Below are 19,442 nucleotides of genomic sequence, written 5' to 3'. Positions count from 1 at the left end.
TGATAAATAAATGCCAGACCATCACAACATGGTTAAAGTCAAATTTGGGGAAGTTCTGAACTGGATGCAAAGTTTGGGGGAGTTCAGACCTGGCATTTTGATGTGGGCCCATCTCTAGAAGGTCATGATTTAGACTTAGATTCTGGCTAGATCCAATGCAAGAAACTGCAGAACATAATAATGATATGCTATGCAATATCTGTCTCTATCTAACTATAAACTTCTGTCATGATACCTCATCAGGGAGCACCAGTGCTTCCAAACCATGGGACAGATCCTTAGCTGATTAAAATCAGCATGACTCCATTGTCTTCAATGAAGTTATGTTGATTTACACCAGCTGAGGATCTGGCCCAATGTCACTGTATCAGAAAATCCCAGGACCGCTGTTTCATTGGTGTCATGCGATCAGTTCCTGTGATGATGTGGATGAAATATGGAACGAATGGCTGCAAACTCACAACAAAGAGATGGGATCTATTTAGAAAAAGCTAGGCATAATCCCCTCATGTTTTAAGCAATTTAGATGGGTTGCTTTCCCCTCCACTAGCTCCCTATAAACATATGTCATTGACATATGCACTAGTAAAATGTTGTGTGTCCTTGTATGGGTATTATTCCAGCTTGTTCTGGAGGTGAAATACAATTACAAAAGACAAGCAGGAGTTTGATTTTGAAGATGTAGTGAGGATTAAGGGTTCAGTTCTAATGAGGATGGGAGGGGAATATAATACTCAGATGTGACGTTTAGAGCTCATGTTATTGCTAAGCGACAGGGATTGCTCTTTCTACTGTTTATGTATCAATAATTTCCCAAGAGCTTTCATTTTCCCCTTTACATTTCCTCACATGTCCAGTGACTTCCCTCCGTACACCAAACATCCTGGCCTCCTTCACTCCAGTCTCTGATTCTTGCCCTCTAACTATTTGAGATGTACCCTTAGCCCTATCCTCCTTCCCTGTCTCCTAATTCAATTTCCCTCCACTCTCAGCCCATCAGAAGGCTACTAATTCCTCTTTCCCATCTGTTATTACATCCAGGCTGTCTCCAGATCTTGCCACTTTTCCCTCTGTATTTTGGCCAGGAATCCATCCTTGCCATCAGCCCATATGGCTGAAATCCTTGTCCATGCCCTGCCTAATCTCTCCCCTTCCTAACCTATTCCCTTCCAATCTATCTAGTCTACCACTGTTAAAATCCTCTTCTTCGCCTGCTGCTCTGGACCATGTCACTTCCATCTTCAAAGCCTCTTCACTGGTTTCCTCCTGCCTTCTGCATCAAATTCATTCCTCTTATTCTCACCTTCCAGGCGCTACACAAACGTATCCCCCTTTATATCTCTGCCCTTATATCTTGCTACCCTGCTCACTTTGTATCCTTTCCCCACGTTGCTCTATATGCCTTGGAAGCCCGTCCTTTCCTGCTGCACCAACAGTCTTTTCATTCGTATCCCCCCAGGAATCACACTTCTTCCATGAAGCCAATCAAGGAAGAAAAGTTGTTTCATTAACAACCAACTCCCTCCCCACCTCCCACCATAGTACTGATGTGTGATAAACCCACCTGAGTTTGATAAGGATAAAACTCCAAGACCTGGAGCCTTATATGTGGAACATTCAATGGGTGACTAACACAGCAAACTGATGCATAAAATACCTTGGCTTGTATGATATGATTATTATTCAACTTGCACTAAATGAAAACAATTGTGTAGCAACACTATAGGGGGAGATAATCCAAGCTAACCTTGAGATCTGGATCCATGATAGGGGACCACAGATAACAATAGCTCATGCAGCTGTGAAGAATTCAGTGTTTTCATAGAGTCATAGGTTGTAAATCCAGAAGGGACCACTGTGATCATGTAGTCTGACCTCCTGCTGGAAGTGGCCCGGACCAAGGCACTTACTGGCTGCCGCTTCCAGCAGCACCCATTGGCCCGGAGCAGCGAACCGCGGCCAGTGGGAGCTGTGATTGGCTGGACCTGCGGATGGGGCAGGTAAACACACAGGCCTGGCCCTCCAGGGGCTTTCCCTACACAAGCGGCGACCCCTGTTTGATAAACCCTGCCATAAAACATCTGTGAATTTTCAGTGGTCACCTTGGTTTTCTCCTCCTAAGATCCTTTTACCCAAATGAGATAAGCAATTTTCCTCCTGGATAGTGCTCAGCTCTTTGGCAGATTTTGCACCTGTTGAGTTTTGTGCATGGGTCTGCAAAAGGTGGTCAAGGGAGTGTGGAGGAGGGATAGCTCAGTGGTTTAAGCATTGGCCTGCTAAACCTAAGGTTGTGAGTTCAATCCTTAAGATGGCCAAAAATTTGTCTGGGGATTAGTCCTGCCCTGAGTAGGGAGTTGGACTAGATGACCTTCTGAGGTCCGTTCCAACCCTGATATTCTAAGGTATGGCCTCTTTTACATAGAGGGTATTGTCTTATTTACCCATCAGGAGGGAGTGCCATTCACCCTCATTTACATAGAGGGTATTGTCTTATTTACCCATCAGGAGGGAGTGCCATTCACTTACAACTAAATCAGTAGAGTGTAGGACTCCCTTTGTCTTTTGCTAGAGTACTTTTCTATTGCCAGCAGGCATAACTACTGTTCACAGAATAGCAATTATTATTGGACTCACCCAAACTCCCATTGCTCTCAAGGTAGCAGGGAGTAGGAGGACTGCAGAGGTGAGGCAGTCCCTGGGAGGGAGGATGTGATGCATATTTCTCTTAAGCAATGCCCTCCCCTTTGCTGACACAGGGATAGAAGTTTATTCACTGCGGGTAGTAGAGGAAATGCACATAGCTTTCCATGGCTGGTACTAAAGAATGAATGAGGAAGCCGTGCTCAGAGCTGGATATGGATTAGGATTCAGTGAAGATTCATGGTTTTTGAGGCCAGATCAGCTTCAGATTTGGTGGTGCTGATACCTCCCAGGCTGTGCTTTCAAGAAATTGTTCCAAAATAGGATTTGAATCCAACTTCTTTTTTACCAAACACACTCACATTTGAAGGGGTTGAGAGTCTAGGTTCCAGTTATGGGCCATCTTTAGCCAGAAAAACGAGTCAATCTGGTTTGTGGGCTTTGATGGTGGTGGGGGTTATCTTCCCAAAGGCAGAACCAGCCTTTCCTACAAACCACCAGTTTTTTTCCTCACAAGTGCTGTGTTTGCACAAATTCTAGGGCTTTCTTTTAAAGCAAACCTGCCTGTTCAAAAGTCACTCTCAGATTTCCCAAACATAAAAGTAGAAAGGCTACACATATATCCTTAAAGGCCAGAAAAAAAAAGTCTCCTCTGTACCCTACTTCCTTCAGTAAAGCCCCTTTTAGACTCAATCCTTACACAGGACCATATTCTGCCCTTAAATGCAGTTGTGCACCCCACAGTTATGGAGGTTACATGGGTGGAGCTGAGGGCAGAGTCATGGCTACTTACAAAACAATGGCCTTAGTGAGCAGAAAAGAAAATATCACAGTACATACAAGAGGGTAAATAGTCTGTTTCTTTTTTTTCCAGCAAAATCAAAAAAATGGCCTGAAGCATTAAGGAAGTTCACTGAAGATTACTGGGTTTCAAGTGGGATTAAAAAAAATAATCACTCAGAATATTAACTAATATATGTTAATTCTACTGTGCTTTCCTGTTCCCCAGGCAAAGGAGTTCATGAGAATTATGCAGCAGAGGTGTTTCCTCCCCAGCCTTGCCATTTCCCAAGGCCCCTCCTGAAATTAAGATGGTGCAGGTCATTAATCAGGTTTGGGCAGAAACGTTTTTATGTGAGTGAATAAAAATCCGTATGAAGTCATCAAATTCAGTAGAGAGAAAATAGAGAAGAGGAAAGCGTGCTTCAGATACACAAGCTGGTGCTGTGGTCTTCCAGGGTGGGCTGGAGCTTTCCTATACAGCATATGGAAGAGAACCCCTGAAACAGAGGTGAGAAGTATGTGAATTTAAGAGAGAGGAAGAGAGAATGGTGGAGTGAAGACTTTACCATCATGGGCTTGGGCTGGCTGCATTATTCCCAAGGGATGGAGTAAACCAGCTCTGCGAGTTGTTCCAATTAAACCTTTTTACCACACTGTCATGCATGCTGTGTGTGCCACATATTACAGAGAAAATGACTTCAGAGACAGCTGACATTTTAGTGGGTCTACTGAGTGTGTCCCTCCAAAGAGAGAGGAAGGGTGCTCTTGTGGTTAAGCCATTGGATTGAGACTCGGGAGGTCTGGCTTCAATTTGCAGCTCTGGCACAGACTTTCTGTGTGACCCTGGGCAAACTGTTTAATCTCTCTGGGAACCTGTTCCCCTGCTGTGAAATGGGGATAATAGTGCTTCCTTTCTTCCCTTGGTTGTTTATCTTGTCTGGTTAGGCTGTAAACTCCTTTGGGTAGGGACTATCTCTCGCTATCTATGGACTTAGTGTCTATGTTCCCTTGCCCATCGTTACCATGGCATTTGAGCACTTCACACGCATGGGCTCCAGGTTGGTATAATTTTTGGTGGTGCCCAGAACAGGTCCAAGTCTCCCCCCACACATAGGAGCAGAGCCATGTCTCCAGGAGGGGGGACCTGGATGGCGGTAAGGAGGCCGAGGCTGGGGCTGGCAGTGGAGCTCCAGGTGGCAGCAGGAACCCCGGATGCCAGGCCAGCAGCAGAGCCCCAAACATTGGTGGAGCTAGGCCCACGTTCCTGAATATTGTTGGAGCACGGGCACCATGGGCCCATATAACTCATGGTCTATGCTCATAAACTGCATAAAGCATTTCTCCTCACAATGCTGCTGTGAGGTAGCAAAGTACTAATATCTCCATTTTACCAATGGGGAGCTGAGGCACAGGGACACTAAGCCCCAGATCAAAGGTATTTTGGAGCCTAACACCCCTTGATTTCAAAGCCTTCGAGGAGCTGGGTCTAAGTGAATTGCTCAAGTCACACAGGAGCAGAGAATTGAACCTGGTCCGCCCAGCCCTCAAGCTAATGCACCCAAGCTCTGGACCATGCTTCCTGTCACACGTATGTAGACCTACAGCACTCAGTCTCACTTAGGTCCCCTGCTACCACCCAATAATACTTCTCTAAATCCAGGCTCCCTGAAGTCCAGGATATTGTCCAATGGGAGATGTGGGTGCTCAGCATCTCTCAGAATCTGGTCCCGGGATAATATAAAGGGATTCATTAATTGCATCCACATTAATATTCTCATTCAGGTTGGAACATCAGAAAAACATAACGGCACAGCTCCCCTTCTTCTAGTCAAGGAGAAGAATTTCCTCCCAGGCTTGTTTTACAACCTGTTCTGAAAAAGCAGTGTCCTTATGGCTGCTGTAGGATTTGGGCTCCTTCCCAATGCTGTCAGCAGAAAGCAGCTCTGGGGGCGGGGAAGGGGTGGATGCTTTGCTGAAGGAGCTGTCCTTCAGGCAGAATGCTAAACTGAGCTACCATCTGTTTCTGGAGATTATGCTGGTGCCTGCTAAAGATCCTATGACAGTATTTCTGAGTCCCTCTCCTTGCCCCTTAGCATCACCGTCCCTGCGTCCTATCTGGGAAAAGAAGGGAAATGATCTGAATGTCTCCTCTCGGGTCTTGTCCCCCTCTCCAGAGTGTGCATGTGTGTGTACACACACACACACACACACATGCGCGCGCGCTTTTCAGCTCCTCTGCTCCCAGGACAGAGAAATTACAGATCTCTTGTCTTTTCTTGTCCATTCTATTCTCATCCATGCTCTCCTGAATCTTTCTTCCCTGGCAATCTGCCAAGAGGGATTACCCCAAGACCTACCTTATTCCTCTGACCTATGGCTACATGATGAAGTGGGGAGGGAAGCATCTGATCTTTGGTGAATAAGAGACTAGAGAAAACAGGACAGCCCCCAGAAAAGGTCCTACTACCATTTACTCATATCAATGTGACATATATAAGAACTTGTGCTAACATTTTAAGTTGCAGAGTACAGATTAGAAGGTACCTTGCTCACAGGATAAACAGGCAATATTTGGTCCCAGACGAAGTGGATGTGCAGTAATGTAGTGCAGAGTAAGTAGTATGTAGAGGAAGGGTAATTTCAGAGTAAATTATAGCATGCAGAGGCAGGATTTAATGAAGGATACGTTTTGTGTAGCGTCGGTATAATTGGATGGCACACAGTATTTGGTGGGGAGGGAACTGGAGTGTAAACACTAAATAGACTATACAGAGAGGGGTATTGTGCAGTATGTTTAGAGGGTAAGTAGTGTGTAGCAGAGGGGTGGTCACTGGAATGCAGATTCATCAGCCAGCAGGGGAGCTGGAGCAATTTTTACAGTGGGGGTGCTGAGAGCCATTGAACCAAACTGTAAACCCTGCATATAATGCAAACCACTTCAAACCAGGGGGTGTCACATCACCCCCAGCTCCAGCACCAGAGGGAAAATAACATCCCAGGTACAAGGTCCCTAAGGCTCAATTTATTGTAAAAACCAGGTTCCAAAACAGGAGCAAATAAGCTCAAGCTACTAGTACTAACTCCCAGCCTCCTACGGCTTTCTCAACTCCCACCAGCTGGGAGGGGAGAGGACACCCCTTCCCCTTTCACAACCCTTCCTGGCTCCTATGGAAAGACACCCCTTCCCCACGCGGGAGCTGCTCTATGCATTGCCTGTGTCTGTGTTATTTCTTGGCAATCTCCAACTATCTGGCAAGTAAGTGGGGATTACCCTGTGGTTAGAGTTTTCCTCCCAAGCTGCCCTGGTGACCTTGCCAGGAAGGAGCGAGGGGGGTGGAGGCACCTCCAAAGAAATTCATAGGAAAAAATAAAGAAGATACACCCTGCTGAGTGGGTGGTGGGAGCCAGAAGAACCCAGACCTGTCCATCAAAACCTGTGAGCAGATTGACATTAAAGACGGTAACCGGGGGGAGAAGGGGCGTAAGTGGGGTAGCTAAGAGGGGTAATTGTAGCGTAAGTAGCATTTAAACGTGTGGTAGTGCTTAGATACTTGGGTGATGAGTACTATAGAAAAGCCTAAGGTAGAAGGCTAGATATGCTAGCTAGTAGCAAGGGGGTAACTGAAAGGTAAGGAATACAGAGTGTACAGAGGCAGAAGGTAATTCCAGGGTAAGTATCATGTAAGTACTGGGCAATTGCGGGGTAAGTTACTGGTAGCCATGTCCCACGGAAAAGATAGAATTACCTGTAACTTTGCTTGGACGATGTGTCTGCTGCTGGACATGAAAGACTCCCAGTGGCATAACTGAAGGGCTGCCCTGGTTAAGCTGAGAGCAGTCAATAAACCACTGAAATGACAACTACTCCTTCCCCCATGGAACAGTCTCACGGCTCAGCATCTCCTCCGGGGCAGAGTGAAACAAGAAGCTGCTGACAGGACTCCTGACAGGCAGCTGCTTAGAATACCAGGCGCTAGAGCCTGCACCCATTGAACCCAGCGGTGACTTTTGCTACTGATGTAAATGGGAGTAGGATTGGGTCCTCAGTGCGCTGACACTTTGAGAGTAGATTAAATATATGATGCACCAGTATCTCCTCTCTCCTGACGTTCGTGGAAACCAGTAACTGGTCATGAAAGTGCCTGGTCAGTACCATGTGACAGAGGAGGATTCATAGGGAGAATACAGCCAACTGCTGGCTCACTACACATTAGAGCAGAGTAAAATTGTTAGCAGAGTCCTGTGCAGGCTGCAGTGTGAGAGAGGCAGCAAGAGTGTGGGAGAGAGGACAACCTGCAGGCTGCAGGGAGAGAGAGTTTTCCCAGCTCCCAGGAGGGTGTGCAAGCTGCAGGGAGAGAGCGGAAGTTCCCTGGTCCAGAAGAGTGTGTGCTGCATTACTCCATGCCCCAGGAGAGACGTGTGTGTGCCGCTAGAGTTAGTGGGTCTGTCTCAGGAATTGCTGGGTGTGACTGCAATCTGCGGAACAGCTGCAAAGTGAAAGCAAAGGCAGGGGCTGTTGTATAGCTGTTGAGTAAGATAACGACCCAGGTGCCACTGTCATTACCATCCAGATCGGACTCTGTGCAGCTGATAGCCTTGCATTCTGCAGAGTGAATATGAACTGAAAAGCTTTTTACCTGCCAAGGCCTGAATTATATGGTTCATGTTTCCACTTCAACAGCTGATGATATCACTAGAGCGGCATTAATTTCCTGCATTCCTTACAATGCCCTTGAGGTAAGTAGTGCCATACGGTAGGGAACAATCCTGACCTCGCAGGGTGATGGCCTGGTTGCTCCTCTGTCTCCTGTGATTCTGGGTGACACACACAATCCTCAGCTCATGTGGCATCTTAGGAAAGGAGGAAATGATTTCCAGCTTTTTTGTTGTCAAATGTGTATATTTGTAATTTTAACAAATTATAAATGACCATTTATTGGTTTCTACGAATGTCAGGACAGAGAAGATACTGGGGCATCGTATATTTAATCTACTCCCAAATTGCCAGTGTGCATTGAGGACCCAATCCTACTCCCATTTAAATCAGTAGCAAAATTTACCGCTGAGTTCAATGGGTGCTGGTATAAAGGGCCAGCTTTTTAATGGTATTCAGGCATCTTGGGCTTGTTGCTGATTTGGTATGTTAAAGTCTGTTGCTGATCTGGACTCTTGAAAAGTTTGGTAATTATTCTAATTTCATTTACAAAGAAAGCTTTACAGTTCACCTTTACAATAATCAGCAGGAAGCAACGTCTTGTTTCCAGAAAAGAACGTGGCAACTGAAACACTGCCCAGGTCACTTTCTTTGATTTGACAGGCTGAGGCTTGAGGTCACTTTGAAACATAACCTGCCAACAAATGCCACTTGAACAATTCAACAGCAGGGTCTAATGTTCTTCCTGATTCTTTGTACCAGAACAGAGTGTTCCCGTTAAAAAACCCTTCCCCCTTCTTTTTGGAAGAAAATATTCTCAATGGAGCTAAATTCTCACTGCCTCGAAGAGAATAATATCCAGCCTTGGAGTGAACCTTTGTATAATGGAAAAGGTTATTTCATAAGCGAGATGATTTTTTAAGACTCCAAAGGAGTCTGGGGATTTTTTTTAACCCACACTGGAGGCCCTTTAGCAATGAAATGCAAGATGTATAACCTGTGAAATGCCTCCGCTGGCTGTCAGTGTATTAACTTCTTTGCATATAAACACATCCAGAGTGGACGCAAAGGCTTCTCTTTACTGCAGCGTTCTCTAGAGTTGCTTGATCTTTCTGACTTGATTGGCTTGTCTCTCTTTTTTTTAATTGATTGGTTTTTCACAGTCCTGGAAAATGCCCCGGCTGCCTTTTTAACCTAATGGAAAATATGTGGGGTGACTCAGCAAAAGAAAGGGAATGTGCTTACTGCAGCGACAAATGTCATGGGAGCTAAAGCAAAGATAGATTCTCTGACAGTGCCCACGGAGAGAGATTGACCCCACCACCCATAATGAGAAAGCGGCCTATGTGTATGCCATACATCCAACGAAACACACGGTGCAGACTGCACACCTTGGTTAGAAGGAGCAGAAAGACTGAGCTCAGCATCCTGGCCTCTTTCATGCCAAAAGATTCTTATTTTCTCTATTCCTTGCACTGTGAGTGGCCTCTATAAATGGCTGGATTGTGCCTGACCGGGAGTAGTGCAGAGCTGGTTGCACCTAAGGCAGCTCCCAGAAGAACTGTGCCATAGGGAGTTTTGTACCTGAGGATAGTGAAGCCGGCTCATCCCCAGCTTGGCTGATGAAGAAGGTGTGCAAGGCCATTCTCACACCTCCTTCCCTCCTCCCTTTGGAGCAATGTACACTAGCAGGGAGCATTCTGTGCACTCTGCCTCCCCTTGAGATGGATGGGGTAGGCAGCCTCCCATCCCTCCCCACTTCCCTTCTACCCCCATGCTAGCGCAATCCCCTAAACAGCACTGAATCCTAGAAATGAAGGATGCTTGCAAACTTTAGGTCAGGTAGTGTATAACCCTGCTGGATGATCCACCACAGTGTACTCTCCAGCACCAAATCCAGCTTTTATCAGCACTTAATACAGACCAGCTGGTTTGTTGCAAGACAGAAGAGTCAAACCACTAGTTCAGGGGTCGGCAACCTTTCAGAAGTGTTATGCCGAATCTTCATTTATTCACTCTAAGTTAAGGTTTCGCATGCCAGTAATATATTTTAATCTTTTTAGAAGGTCTCTTTCTATAAGTCTATAATATATAACTAAACTATTGTTGTATGTAAAGTAAATAAGGTTTTTAAAATGTTTAAGAAGCTTCATTTAAAATTAAATTAAAATGCAGAGTCCCCTGGACCGGTGGCCAGGACCTGGGCAGTGTGAGTGCCACTGAAAATCAGCTCACGTGCCGCCTTCGGCACGCGTGCCATAGGTTGCCTATCCCTGCACTAGTTCATCAGTGACTGGCTGAGGTGAGACCATTCTTGTGTCAGCAGGGACCAGTGGGTATAAACATACCTGTGCACTGGTGGAGACTCAGTTACAGGGGCCTTATTGGCACACCTACTGTGCCAGGAGGTTATACCTGCTGCCAGGAAGGCTTGTGTTGCCACTTATAGGGAAATCATGGATCAAAGTGAATGTAGCTTTGAATGGAGATCTTGCTTGGCATACCACAAATATGGCAATTCTGTTGGAAACAGTAGTACTGTAACTGTCGTACTGTATATTGGGACCTGCCTCTTTCCGATTATGTGTGCATGACCAGCAAGCTGGTGCCTCCCACAGTTAGTAGGTTCCATAAGCAGGTTTGAAGAGTGACGCTCTAGATGAGCTAGAAAACAGATCTGTTACAGGACACCAGAGCAAAAGCTGTTTTACTCTGCATGAAACTCCTGATTCGGCTGTAAACATAACACAACAGGAATCACGGGGCTTTGCATAAACACATGGAACTGCTTGGAGGATCCCCATTCGTGCTCAAGGGAACTCTTTTCAATATACTGTAGTAAGACCTTGCTCTACAAGCAGACTCTGTTTTAATCCAAATAATATTTTTGACGCTACTTGGCCCGTAATGCCTTTTTCTAGCGTGTGACATAAGTGGCTCCCTTCAGACCATTTGACAATGTTGATTTTACTGCATTTCCTATCAGAATTGTGTGTACATAATTTCGGCTTTATGGCATTTGTTCAGTGCCCACATGATGTGAGTAATATTCTGAAGTGCGGAGTTTGCATTGTGATGTTGAATCTCACCTTTGCATGCCATACAAATGTATGTGTGTGCATGTGTGTACACACACACACACACACACAAAGTGTGCATAAGTGTATATATACATACACACACAAAATAATAGTGCTCACAGGTTACATATTATATAGATACGTCAGTTAATGGCTCATGTATATTTTACATATTTAGGTTACTACCTGAAAGCTTAAAATGAAAAACAATCTTATACCACATATGACCTCTAGCAGCTCTTATTGCATGATTGTACTGTATATTTATTTACTAATTGACACCTTTTCAAAAACCTTGTTTTCAGCTCTGTATAATAATGGGAAACGGCACAAGAGAGCCAACTGGCTGAAATCCACTTGGAAAATAATTGACTACAGGTGTCAAAAATCTGAGGTTGTTTATAAAGGATTTGGCTTCGTTCCATTTTTTCCGAAGAGGGTCATGATTCCATATTAACTTCATTTGTTGAGAAAACTTCTCCTCCAGTGGCTGCTCGAAATGGAATAAATGGGGCATGGGTGGGTGGGAGAAGAATTTCTCTCTGCATGCACTGCATCTGTCACGTCTTTTTGTCCAGATGGGGATACATTTAAAAAAAATCTGTATAATAAAATGACATCTGTGATCTGGCTTAAAAAGAGAAAGCAAAGCTCCATTTTTCTGTTATTAAGATGTCACCGAGTGCCTAAATATCGTGAAGGCTGGGCTCCAAGTTGGCAGACAGACATCCCTCTAGTGACTTAAAGGCATTGATCAATCAGCACCACTCAGTACCATGATGTCCTCTATGGAAACCAATGCTGTGGCCTTCTAGGAATGACATACTCTGATTCAAGACAGTGTCAGCCACAAGTTGGGACATCAGTAGGGTAATCATGGTCTCCAACCCATATGAAAGCCTTTACATGCCTCCCATTTAGAAGGTGCAATAACAATCTCTGAATGTTCCATTTCCTTTTTGCATCCTTCAGATAGAAAAGTGTGTGTTTGGAATGTTGTCTATTTCACTCACTGCCTTTCTCCTGTCAATTCAATATTGTCTCATTGCTGTTTCTCTCTCTTTCTCAGGGCTTGACCTTCATCAGCACAATGGATCAGGAAAAAGGGCAACCTGCCAAGTCTTCCTAGCTCCTGGTTGTATAAAGTTCCTGATCCCTCACATATCTCCAGTCAACAGTCCCAACTACATCTTCCCTCCTACTGAAAGAAGGAAGTCAACAAAGTCTAGCTCAAACCTGAAATGTTACCAAAAACCCTGTAAGAAACTCCCCCTGAAATTTTACAGTCAGCTCAGTGCACTGCACATCAGATTCCAGATCAGAGGGAAGTTATGTTTGTGTAGCTAGTAGCAGAGATTTCACAAATAAAACAAACACACGTCTACATTCAAGATTATACACACCGCGCTACACTGTGTGCAGAAGTATAAACTCAAAATGGCTGATCGGTATAGAAACAACGCAAATCTGTATCAAGGGGCTAAGGACATAGCTAGAGAGGTGAACCAGGTGTCAGATGACTACCGGTATCAGGATGGCAACTATGCACCTTCAGATGGCTATTACCATGATGGGAATGAGCCAACCCAAGAAGAGGATGCCCAGAGCGATGCTACGGAAGGCCATGATGAGGATGATGAGGTCTACGAAGGAGAGTACCAGGGCATCCCTCACCCAGATGACATTAAGGGCAAACAGAAGAAGAAAGCCCCTGCCATGGCCGATGAGTTTAGAGACAAGGCTGAGCTCATAGCCGAGCGGATGGAGGATGAGGAGCAGCTTGCTCACCAGTATGAGAACATCATCGAGGAGTGTGGCCACGGGCGCTTCCAGTGGATGCTCTTCTTTGTTTTGGGCTTGGCACTGATGGCGGATGGGGTGGAGGTGTTTGTGGTTGGCTTTGTTCTGCCCAGTGCTGAGAAGGATATGTGCTTGTCCAGCTCAAACAAAGGGATGCTAGGTAAGTGCCACTGAACAGCCTTCCTTCAGACATTATGCAGCAGGGATGGATCCAAGCATAACTTATTCCATAGGGTGGGTTCATTCAGGATCCTTCCCATTTCCCTCATCCTGACTCCCTCTTGTGGGGCTGAGGATGGCTAGATGGAGCTGATTCCAGACCCTGTCCACGCCCTTCCATGTGCTGATGAGAATGGGGCTTCTCACGAGCAATATAACAGAAGCACGCCCATACTCAGCCGCTGAATGTATTTACCACTCCTGTACTCACAGCCCAGGACACACCTGGCACCTGAACTTGAATTACGTCCCCTGCCAGGCAGCCTAAGAGAGCAGGTTTATTTATACAAAAATATTAGGCTTATGTAAAGGACAAACATGCCTGGAGACATTCCCAATCCGAGCACCCAGGGAACTAGATTTCAACCCTTTTAGTAACTCAACTGTAATGCTAAGCTCACAAAGCAGTGTCTGATGGAGCCTAATGTAGATGAGTCAGTTTAACTATATATTAAACTAGGTTAAGTGGATGAGCAGAACCTATGTCCCAGAGGATCATTTCTGTGTGTTTGCCTCCATCCCAGTTCATTTCTATCCACAGGAGGGTGAGCTTCCCTTAGACATATTTTTTTTTATGTATGAGAGTCTCCTATCTAATCAAATCTAATCTCATGCCCTTCACTGTGGTATCTGAGTGGCGTATAAATGAGGGGGAAAGAGAAACTTTCTGATCAGGCTTGAAGAGGAAAGGATAGATGAGAATGAGGAGAGACATAGGAAGGAAGACAAGAGACACAGGGCTTCTCTGCAGAGAAGAGCACTCTTGGGCATGGCTTGCTGCAACATTTTGTGGATGGAAAATTGTTTTTGACCATATGTTATTTTTTGTGGAAGTGTCTCCTTTCCTTGAGCACCTGGAAACCGAAAACCAAAGTAATGTTTTGGCCAAAAATGTTTGGCAGCTTTCAGCTGTTTTTTTTTATTAATAATCATTATTATTATTTGTGAGTCTGAATTTTTTCAGTTGTCCAGGTTTGGGTTTTTTGACGAAGTCAGATTTTTCTGCAGAATTCTCCCCCATTTTCTGATCAGCTCGACTTTTCGGCCACACTGAGGGGTGCATCAGAAAGGAAGCTACAGCTAGGCTATCAGGGAGCTGTGCAGAGAGACACAGCAAGGTTCCTTCAGATAGTAGGATCTGCAGAGAAGACGGCTCTCACGCTGACAGTGGCAGAGCGTTCCGAAGGGTAATGAGGAGGCCAGTGCTAGATTAGGATAGAGAAATGGAAAGAGTTTCATTTAAACACCCTAAAGGACAGTCCAATCACAACTGAATGTCTCTGATTCCTTGCATCTTTCTTTCCTCTCCACTGTGAATACATTCCCAGTGTGATGATAGCAGAAATTCTGCAAAGTCTCAGTGAGCTTTATAGTTACCAGCTGGAGTCTGGAATCAGCATTAGTATAAATTGGAGGCATTTGTAACAGTTTTGAGCTGTCTCTCTCTCACACCTTGGTGCTACTGAACAATGGAGCATCTAGCAGGTGCATTTCCTTTCCATCTGGTGATACAGCTTCAGGTTTTCACAGGTATCCCTTCCTCGGTGCTGCCCCTTATGCCTGCAACTCCATCCCTATCACATTCTTCTCTTCTAAATCTCTCCTAAAAACCTTATTTTCCCATGAAGTCTAGTCAATATTAATCAACCCTCAAACTGCATGCTTTGGTGGGAAGTCCAGCTTTTGTCCAGTCGGCTCAGTATGAACCTGTATTGTATTGTGCGTCTCTTTGAATTGAAAGCTCCTTGACTGATAGGATTCTTGCTTCCTCTGTGGTTGGTATGGTGCAAGTGGACTGAAAGGCCTATCTGAAATAACAACAAGCTGATCTATAAGGGCTCAGTTCTGCACTCCTTACTCAGGTAAAATGCCCACCAAAATCAATGGGAATTTCATCTGTGTAAGAAGTACAGGGTATAGCTCTATCTGGTTTAACACTCATAGAATCAGGAAACTTTACACATCAACTAGCTTTTCATTTTCTCCATCCAGAGGCAGAGGTGGCTGCAGCTCAGTTCTATTCTTGGTGCCTGTGTAGGTCTCTTTTCTTATCATGTACCTTCCCCCCACGCCTCAGTGTTCCCCAGCTGCTGATCTTAGGCCTCCACAGCAATTTGCAAGCTGCCACATTGTCTCCCCTGTTGCTGCCCTTCTCACCAATGTTCTTCTCTTTGTCCAGACTCCATGTCTCTTTGCCCAAAGTCCTAATGAGCAGAGAAGCTGTGCAGTCATTTCCCTTTGGACACCGGATTCTCAGCTGAAGCTGTTGGCTAATGTGTACTGGGTCAAAAGTAGCCTATGGAGGATTCCTCCTAAATCTGGGGAATGAATTTAATGTCCCACACGAGATTAAATAGTCAACCTGTAACAACACCCACTTGGTTTCACTCCTGTCCTGTCCCCTTGGGCATTAAACAAAGGTTTATTTATTTTGACTGAGGTTGAAGTTGAGTGGAATAGTTTGGATTAAATAACTTTTTCCTGAAAACTTTCACCCAAATAAGGTATAGACTTTCCCAGGCCCTAAGGAGTCCGGGCTTATCTGATAATGATAATTATCTGATAATGATACCCAGTCAGGCAACAATAAAGGAGGTTTACAAGACAAATGAAGCAACCATTGGAGTATCTGAATTGGGATGATTGGGTAGTGTGTGCATCCATAGTGGTGGTGGAGAAATCTCCCAGGCTTGTAGTTTATATCCTGGCCCGTGATCCCAGCCAGTTTACCTCAACTGAAATTAACTTCAAAGCTTGAGTCAGATCCATCCCCCATGTGCCACTTTGGCAGTACAAAGGGAACAGACAGCTGCCCTGATAAGGACCTCTCTGGCTGGTGTAACTTAGCTCAGAGCCACCTTTCTCTCTCCAATCCTACCCCCAAGTCCTGCACTAATTGTGCATCAGCTGGATTTGGTGGCTGGGCATTTATTTCTTTATTTAGCTAATTAGTCTCAACCCACCCTCCGAAAGCTTTTTCAATTTTCTAGGGCCAAAATATCAAAAGAGTTCAGGGTCAGATTTTCAGCAGCTCCCATTGGGAGGCTTCTGGACAGATTTTCAGCATGTTGGGTGGTGAGAACCTTTGAACAACAGGCCATTTATTTTAAAAATCTGACCCTAGAAATGTCTATCTTGGTGGAGCTCAGTCTAACATGCACCAGAGTCAGAAGCACTGATATGTCATCCCCCCCCAAATATCTTTGAAGTATTACTGGCCCATCCAGAGCTAGAGAGTACCAGAAGTCTCATGAGGAAGCTTGTTCTTCTGTTTTTCCCAACCCAATACTTTCCTGACTCAATGTTCACAGAGTGAGCTTTGGATAAGCAAGCTAACTTTTTGCACGTTTATCCAATTACTGCTTGTAGACCAGGTCAGGTTCATCTGTCTGCAATTTTTAATGAAGGGGGATGGCATTTTCCTCCTAGTTCCTTCTCAGTGGGAGTTCTCCTTAAGGTTAAAAGGGGACTTTTTAGAACTTGGATTTGCAGTTTTCCACATCTCTTTCCTAGTTGTTTTAGGAGTCAGATTTTGGAGCTTGTATTCAGAACTTGAGGCTGGTGCAGCTCAATGAAGAGCCAGATGGGGGAGGTGCAGAAAGTGGACTACACCAATGGGGTATTTCCCTACTGCTACTGGTTGATGTGGGCTAGAAAGAGGTTCTCAAATCAGTACATTTTTTTAAAATAAAAAATGGTTTCACTAATATAGTCTCAACTGTCGGTGTTTTCCCTCCTGCAGCAGGCTTAATGCATGTAGGAGGAGTCGGCTTGGATTCTAGGGCTCTGAGATAAATCGGTGTGAAAATAAATTGTTTTAGGAATGGCTTAGCAAACACTTAGCCTGCAGAGATGTGCGGGAGTATGAATAATGAATACTCAATGACACAAATACCCTTGGGCTCAGGAGGGTTCTGTGCCCCTAGCATAGGATTTCTCCTCTTCTGAGCACCCAGGAGGGCATGGCATGTTAGTGTAGGCACAACTGAGCTTAGCACCTGAAGGGGAGAACTATAAAGGTGCTAATGATGGATACAAAAAAATTAGCTTCCTCAGAACCTTTCCTCGTTCAACTTTCCTGGCCACACACCAACTACTCAAAAAAGGAGACAGTAGTCAGACCTATTCAGGAAGCTCAGAGCTTCTGACACATGCTCATTACCTTCTGGGTATTCCAGTTCTTTGATGTTCTAGGGGTTGTACTCTGGCAAATTAGTCTTGTTAATGTTCAAGGTTCAATTATACTTATAGACTGACTTGTCAGAATAATGGTAGCAATCAAAGAGCTCTTTTGGCTCAATGTGTGCCTAATGTGCAGTGATAATCTGCAAGAGAGTGTCTATGTGAAATGAGCGGAGGTTTTATTAGAGCGGGCATGATTTTCACTCAAATTACCATGGCCCCTGGGTCATTATATACGCATGAGTTACTATCCCTTACCTTTTCTACATACAAATAGAATCAGCACAAGAGTTCATATTTATTCTCTGGTGACTGATCTAGTCGTATTTTCGATAAGGAAACATGATTAGGTCATTCCAGACAGAGCTAAGGTTGCTTCCAGGCAGCTGCTAATGTTTGCACCTATGAAAGTGACTCTCGTTCTCTTGGTCATGGGTGTAGCGGAATGGGCAAATGGAAAATGAATAGGAGAAATAATCAAACCATTTAAGAAAAGAAGAAAGACAAATTGCAAGAGCTAAAAGTGGTGCTGAGTAAACTGGTGAACTTTGGCTTTTGCCGAAAGAATGTTTTGCCTTTAAGTCCCAGTGTTTTGCATAGGTGCTGGAACTGGGGGTGTAGGGATGCTGCTGCACCCCCTGGCTTGAAGTGGTTTCCATTATATGCAGGGTTTACAATTTGGTTCAATGGCTGTCAGCACCCCCAATATACAAATTGTTCCAGCACCCCTGGTGTTTTGCATGTTTTTCCCCCTTCAGAAAAAGTGGGAAAATTACCAAAATTACAGTCAGCTCCAGTAAAAACTGCAACCAAACAAATGCCCATAGATCTTCTTGAAATGTGAGAAATCCATGTGACACCTCTGAAATTTCATAAAACATTTCAATTTTGTGCTGAAAATAAACAGTTCTACTTCAGATGCAAATTAGCAGCTGTTTTAACCCCAGTTATTCCTAATGGTAAAGAACAAGTATTTGGGTTTTCCCTTGATGTGAAATGTTATCTCAAAGACGAGTGCTGGGGGAATTAAAAACCCACACCCACAGCAGTGAATATTTTAGCACATTGATGGCATTTATTTTTTAAATTTTGTGGGCAGAGAAGTTTGTTAATTTCTCACCGGGTTATTTCCACTTATTCAGACATTTCTGCTTTAGCTGAGTCTGATGCTATAATAAATAAAATAAATAATAATAATAATAATAAATAAATGTATTAAATCTACTGCAACAGACAAGAAAATTCCTGCCTTGTGACTGGCTGAAAACAGTTCTGTGATGAGTCAGTAAGTTTCTAGTCACTTGAGAAGTGAGCAATACTGGCACCTGGAGGAATATCAACCAATCAGATTATATCTTCCATGCATGCATATTGATTGGCGGTACTATGTGCATTCATTATTGCTATTACTAGCATCTTAGGGGGTTAATATTATCAGTTATTCACACAGGCCAGTAAGTGTATAAATACTATAAAAGATGCATAATAATATCTTTCACTTACATAGTTAGCACCTTTCCTATGAGGAGCTCAAATAGTTTAATCTTTGCAAATCCCCAGTGAAGTAGGCTTATTGTCATCACTTTACAGAAGAGGAAACTGAGACAAGGAGAAATTGAATGATTTGTACAAGGCTGCTGGCCGGGAAGTGGTGTGGGCCGAGGGATGTGCTGGCTGCCACTTCCCGCTGCCCCCATTGGCCTGAAGTAGCGAACCGCGGCCTGTGGGAGCCGCGATAGGCCGAACCTGCAGACATGGCAGGTAAACAAACCGGCCTGGCCCGCCAAGGTGCTTACCCTGGTGAGCCGCGTGCCAAAGGTTGCCAATCCCTGCTGTATAGTATAGGGTAAAAGCACACAAAAGACCAGATTTCACGGTCCATGACACGTTTTTCATGGTCGTGAATTTGGTAGGGCCCTACCGATGGCCCGCCCTTTTCTGTGCCTTGGGCCTACAAGCCTAACCATGGCAGCCTATGACTTAGGCCATCACATGATTTATGAACATATCTCCATAAGTGTATTGTCCTGACAACGCTGCAAACAACCATGTTAGAGCACGATGCTCTTAACCAAGCCAGAAAA

At 44.6% G+C, this 19,442-nt stretch overlaps 1 protein-coding gene across 5 annotated transcripts in view; it reads left to right on the top strand.

Moving 5' to 3' along the window:
* The window catches only part of SV2B (synaptic vesicle glycoprotein 2B), a 116,174-nt gene that overhangs the window by 60,792 nt on the left and 35,940 nt on the right, over positions 1–19,442 (top strand). For 4 of the 5 annotated variants that reach the window (XM_039493173.1, XM_039493170.1, XM_039493171.1 and 1 more), the window contains one exon: positions 12,227–13,117. In XM_039493173.1, coding sequence (XP_039349107.1) covers positions 12,595–13,117 — 523 coding nt within the window. In that variant the 5' untranslated portion in view covers positions 12,227–12,594. Of the gene's footprint in view, positions 1–7,691; positions 8,161–12,226; positions 13,118–19,442 lie in introns of those variants that run through there. The other variant, XM_039493174.1, reaches the window with a different exon arrangement.

This window comes from Mauremys reevesii, linkage group 10 (assembly GCF_016161935.1).
Source record: "Mauremys reevesii isolate NIE-2019 linkage group 10, ASM1616193v1, whole genome shotgun sequence".
Taxonomy (NCBI): Eukaryota; Metazoa; Chordata; order Testudines; family Geoemydidae; genus Mauremys; species Mauremys reevesii.
Note: the sequence above shows the minus strand (reverse complement) of the source record. Positions and strands in the feature narration are given on the sequence as shown.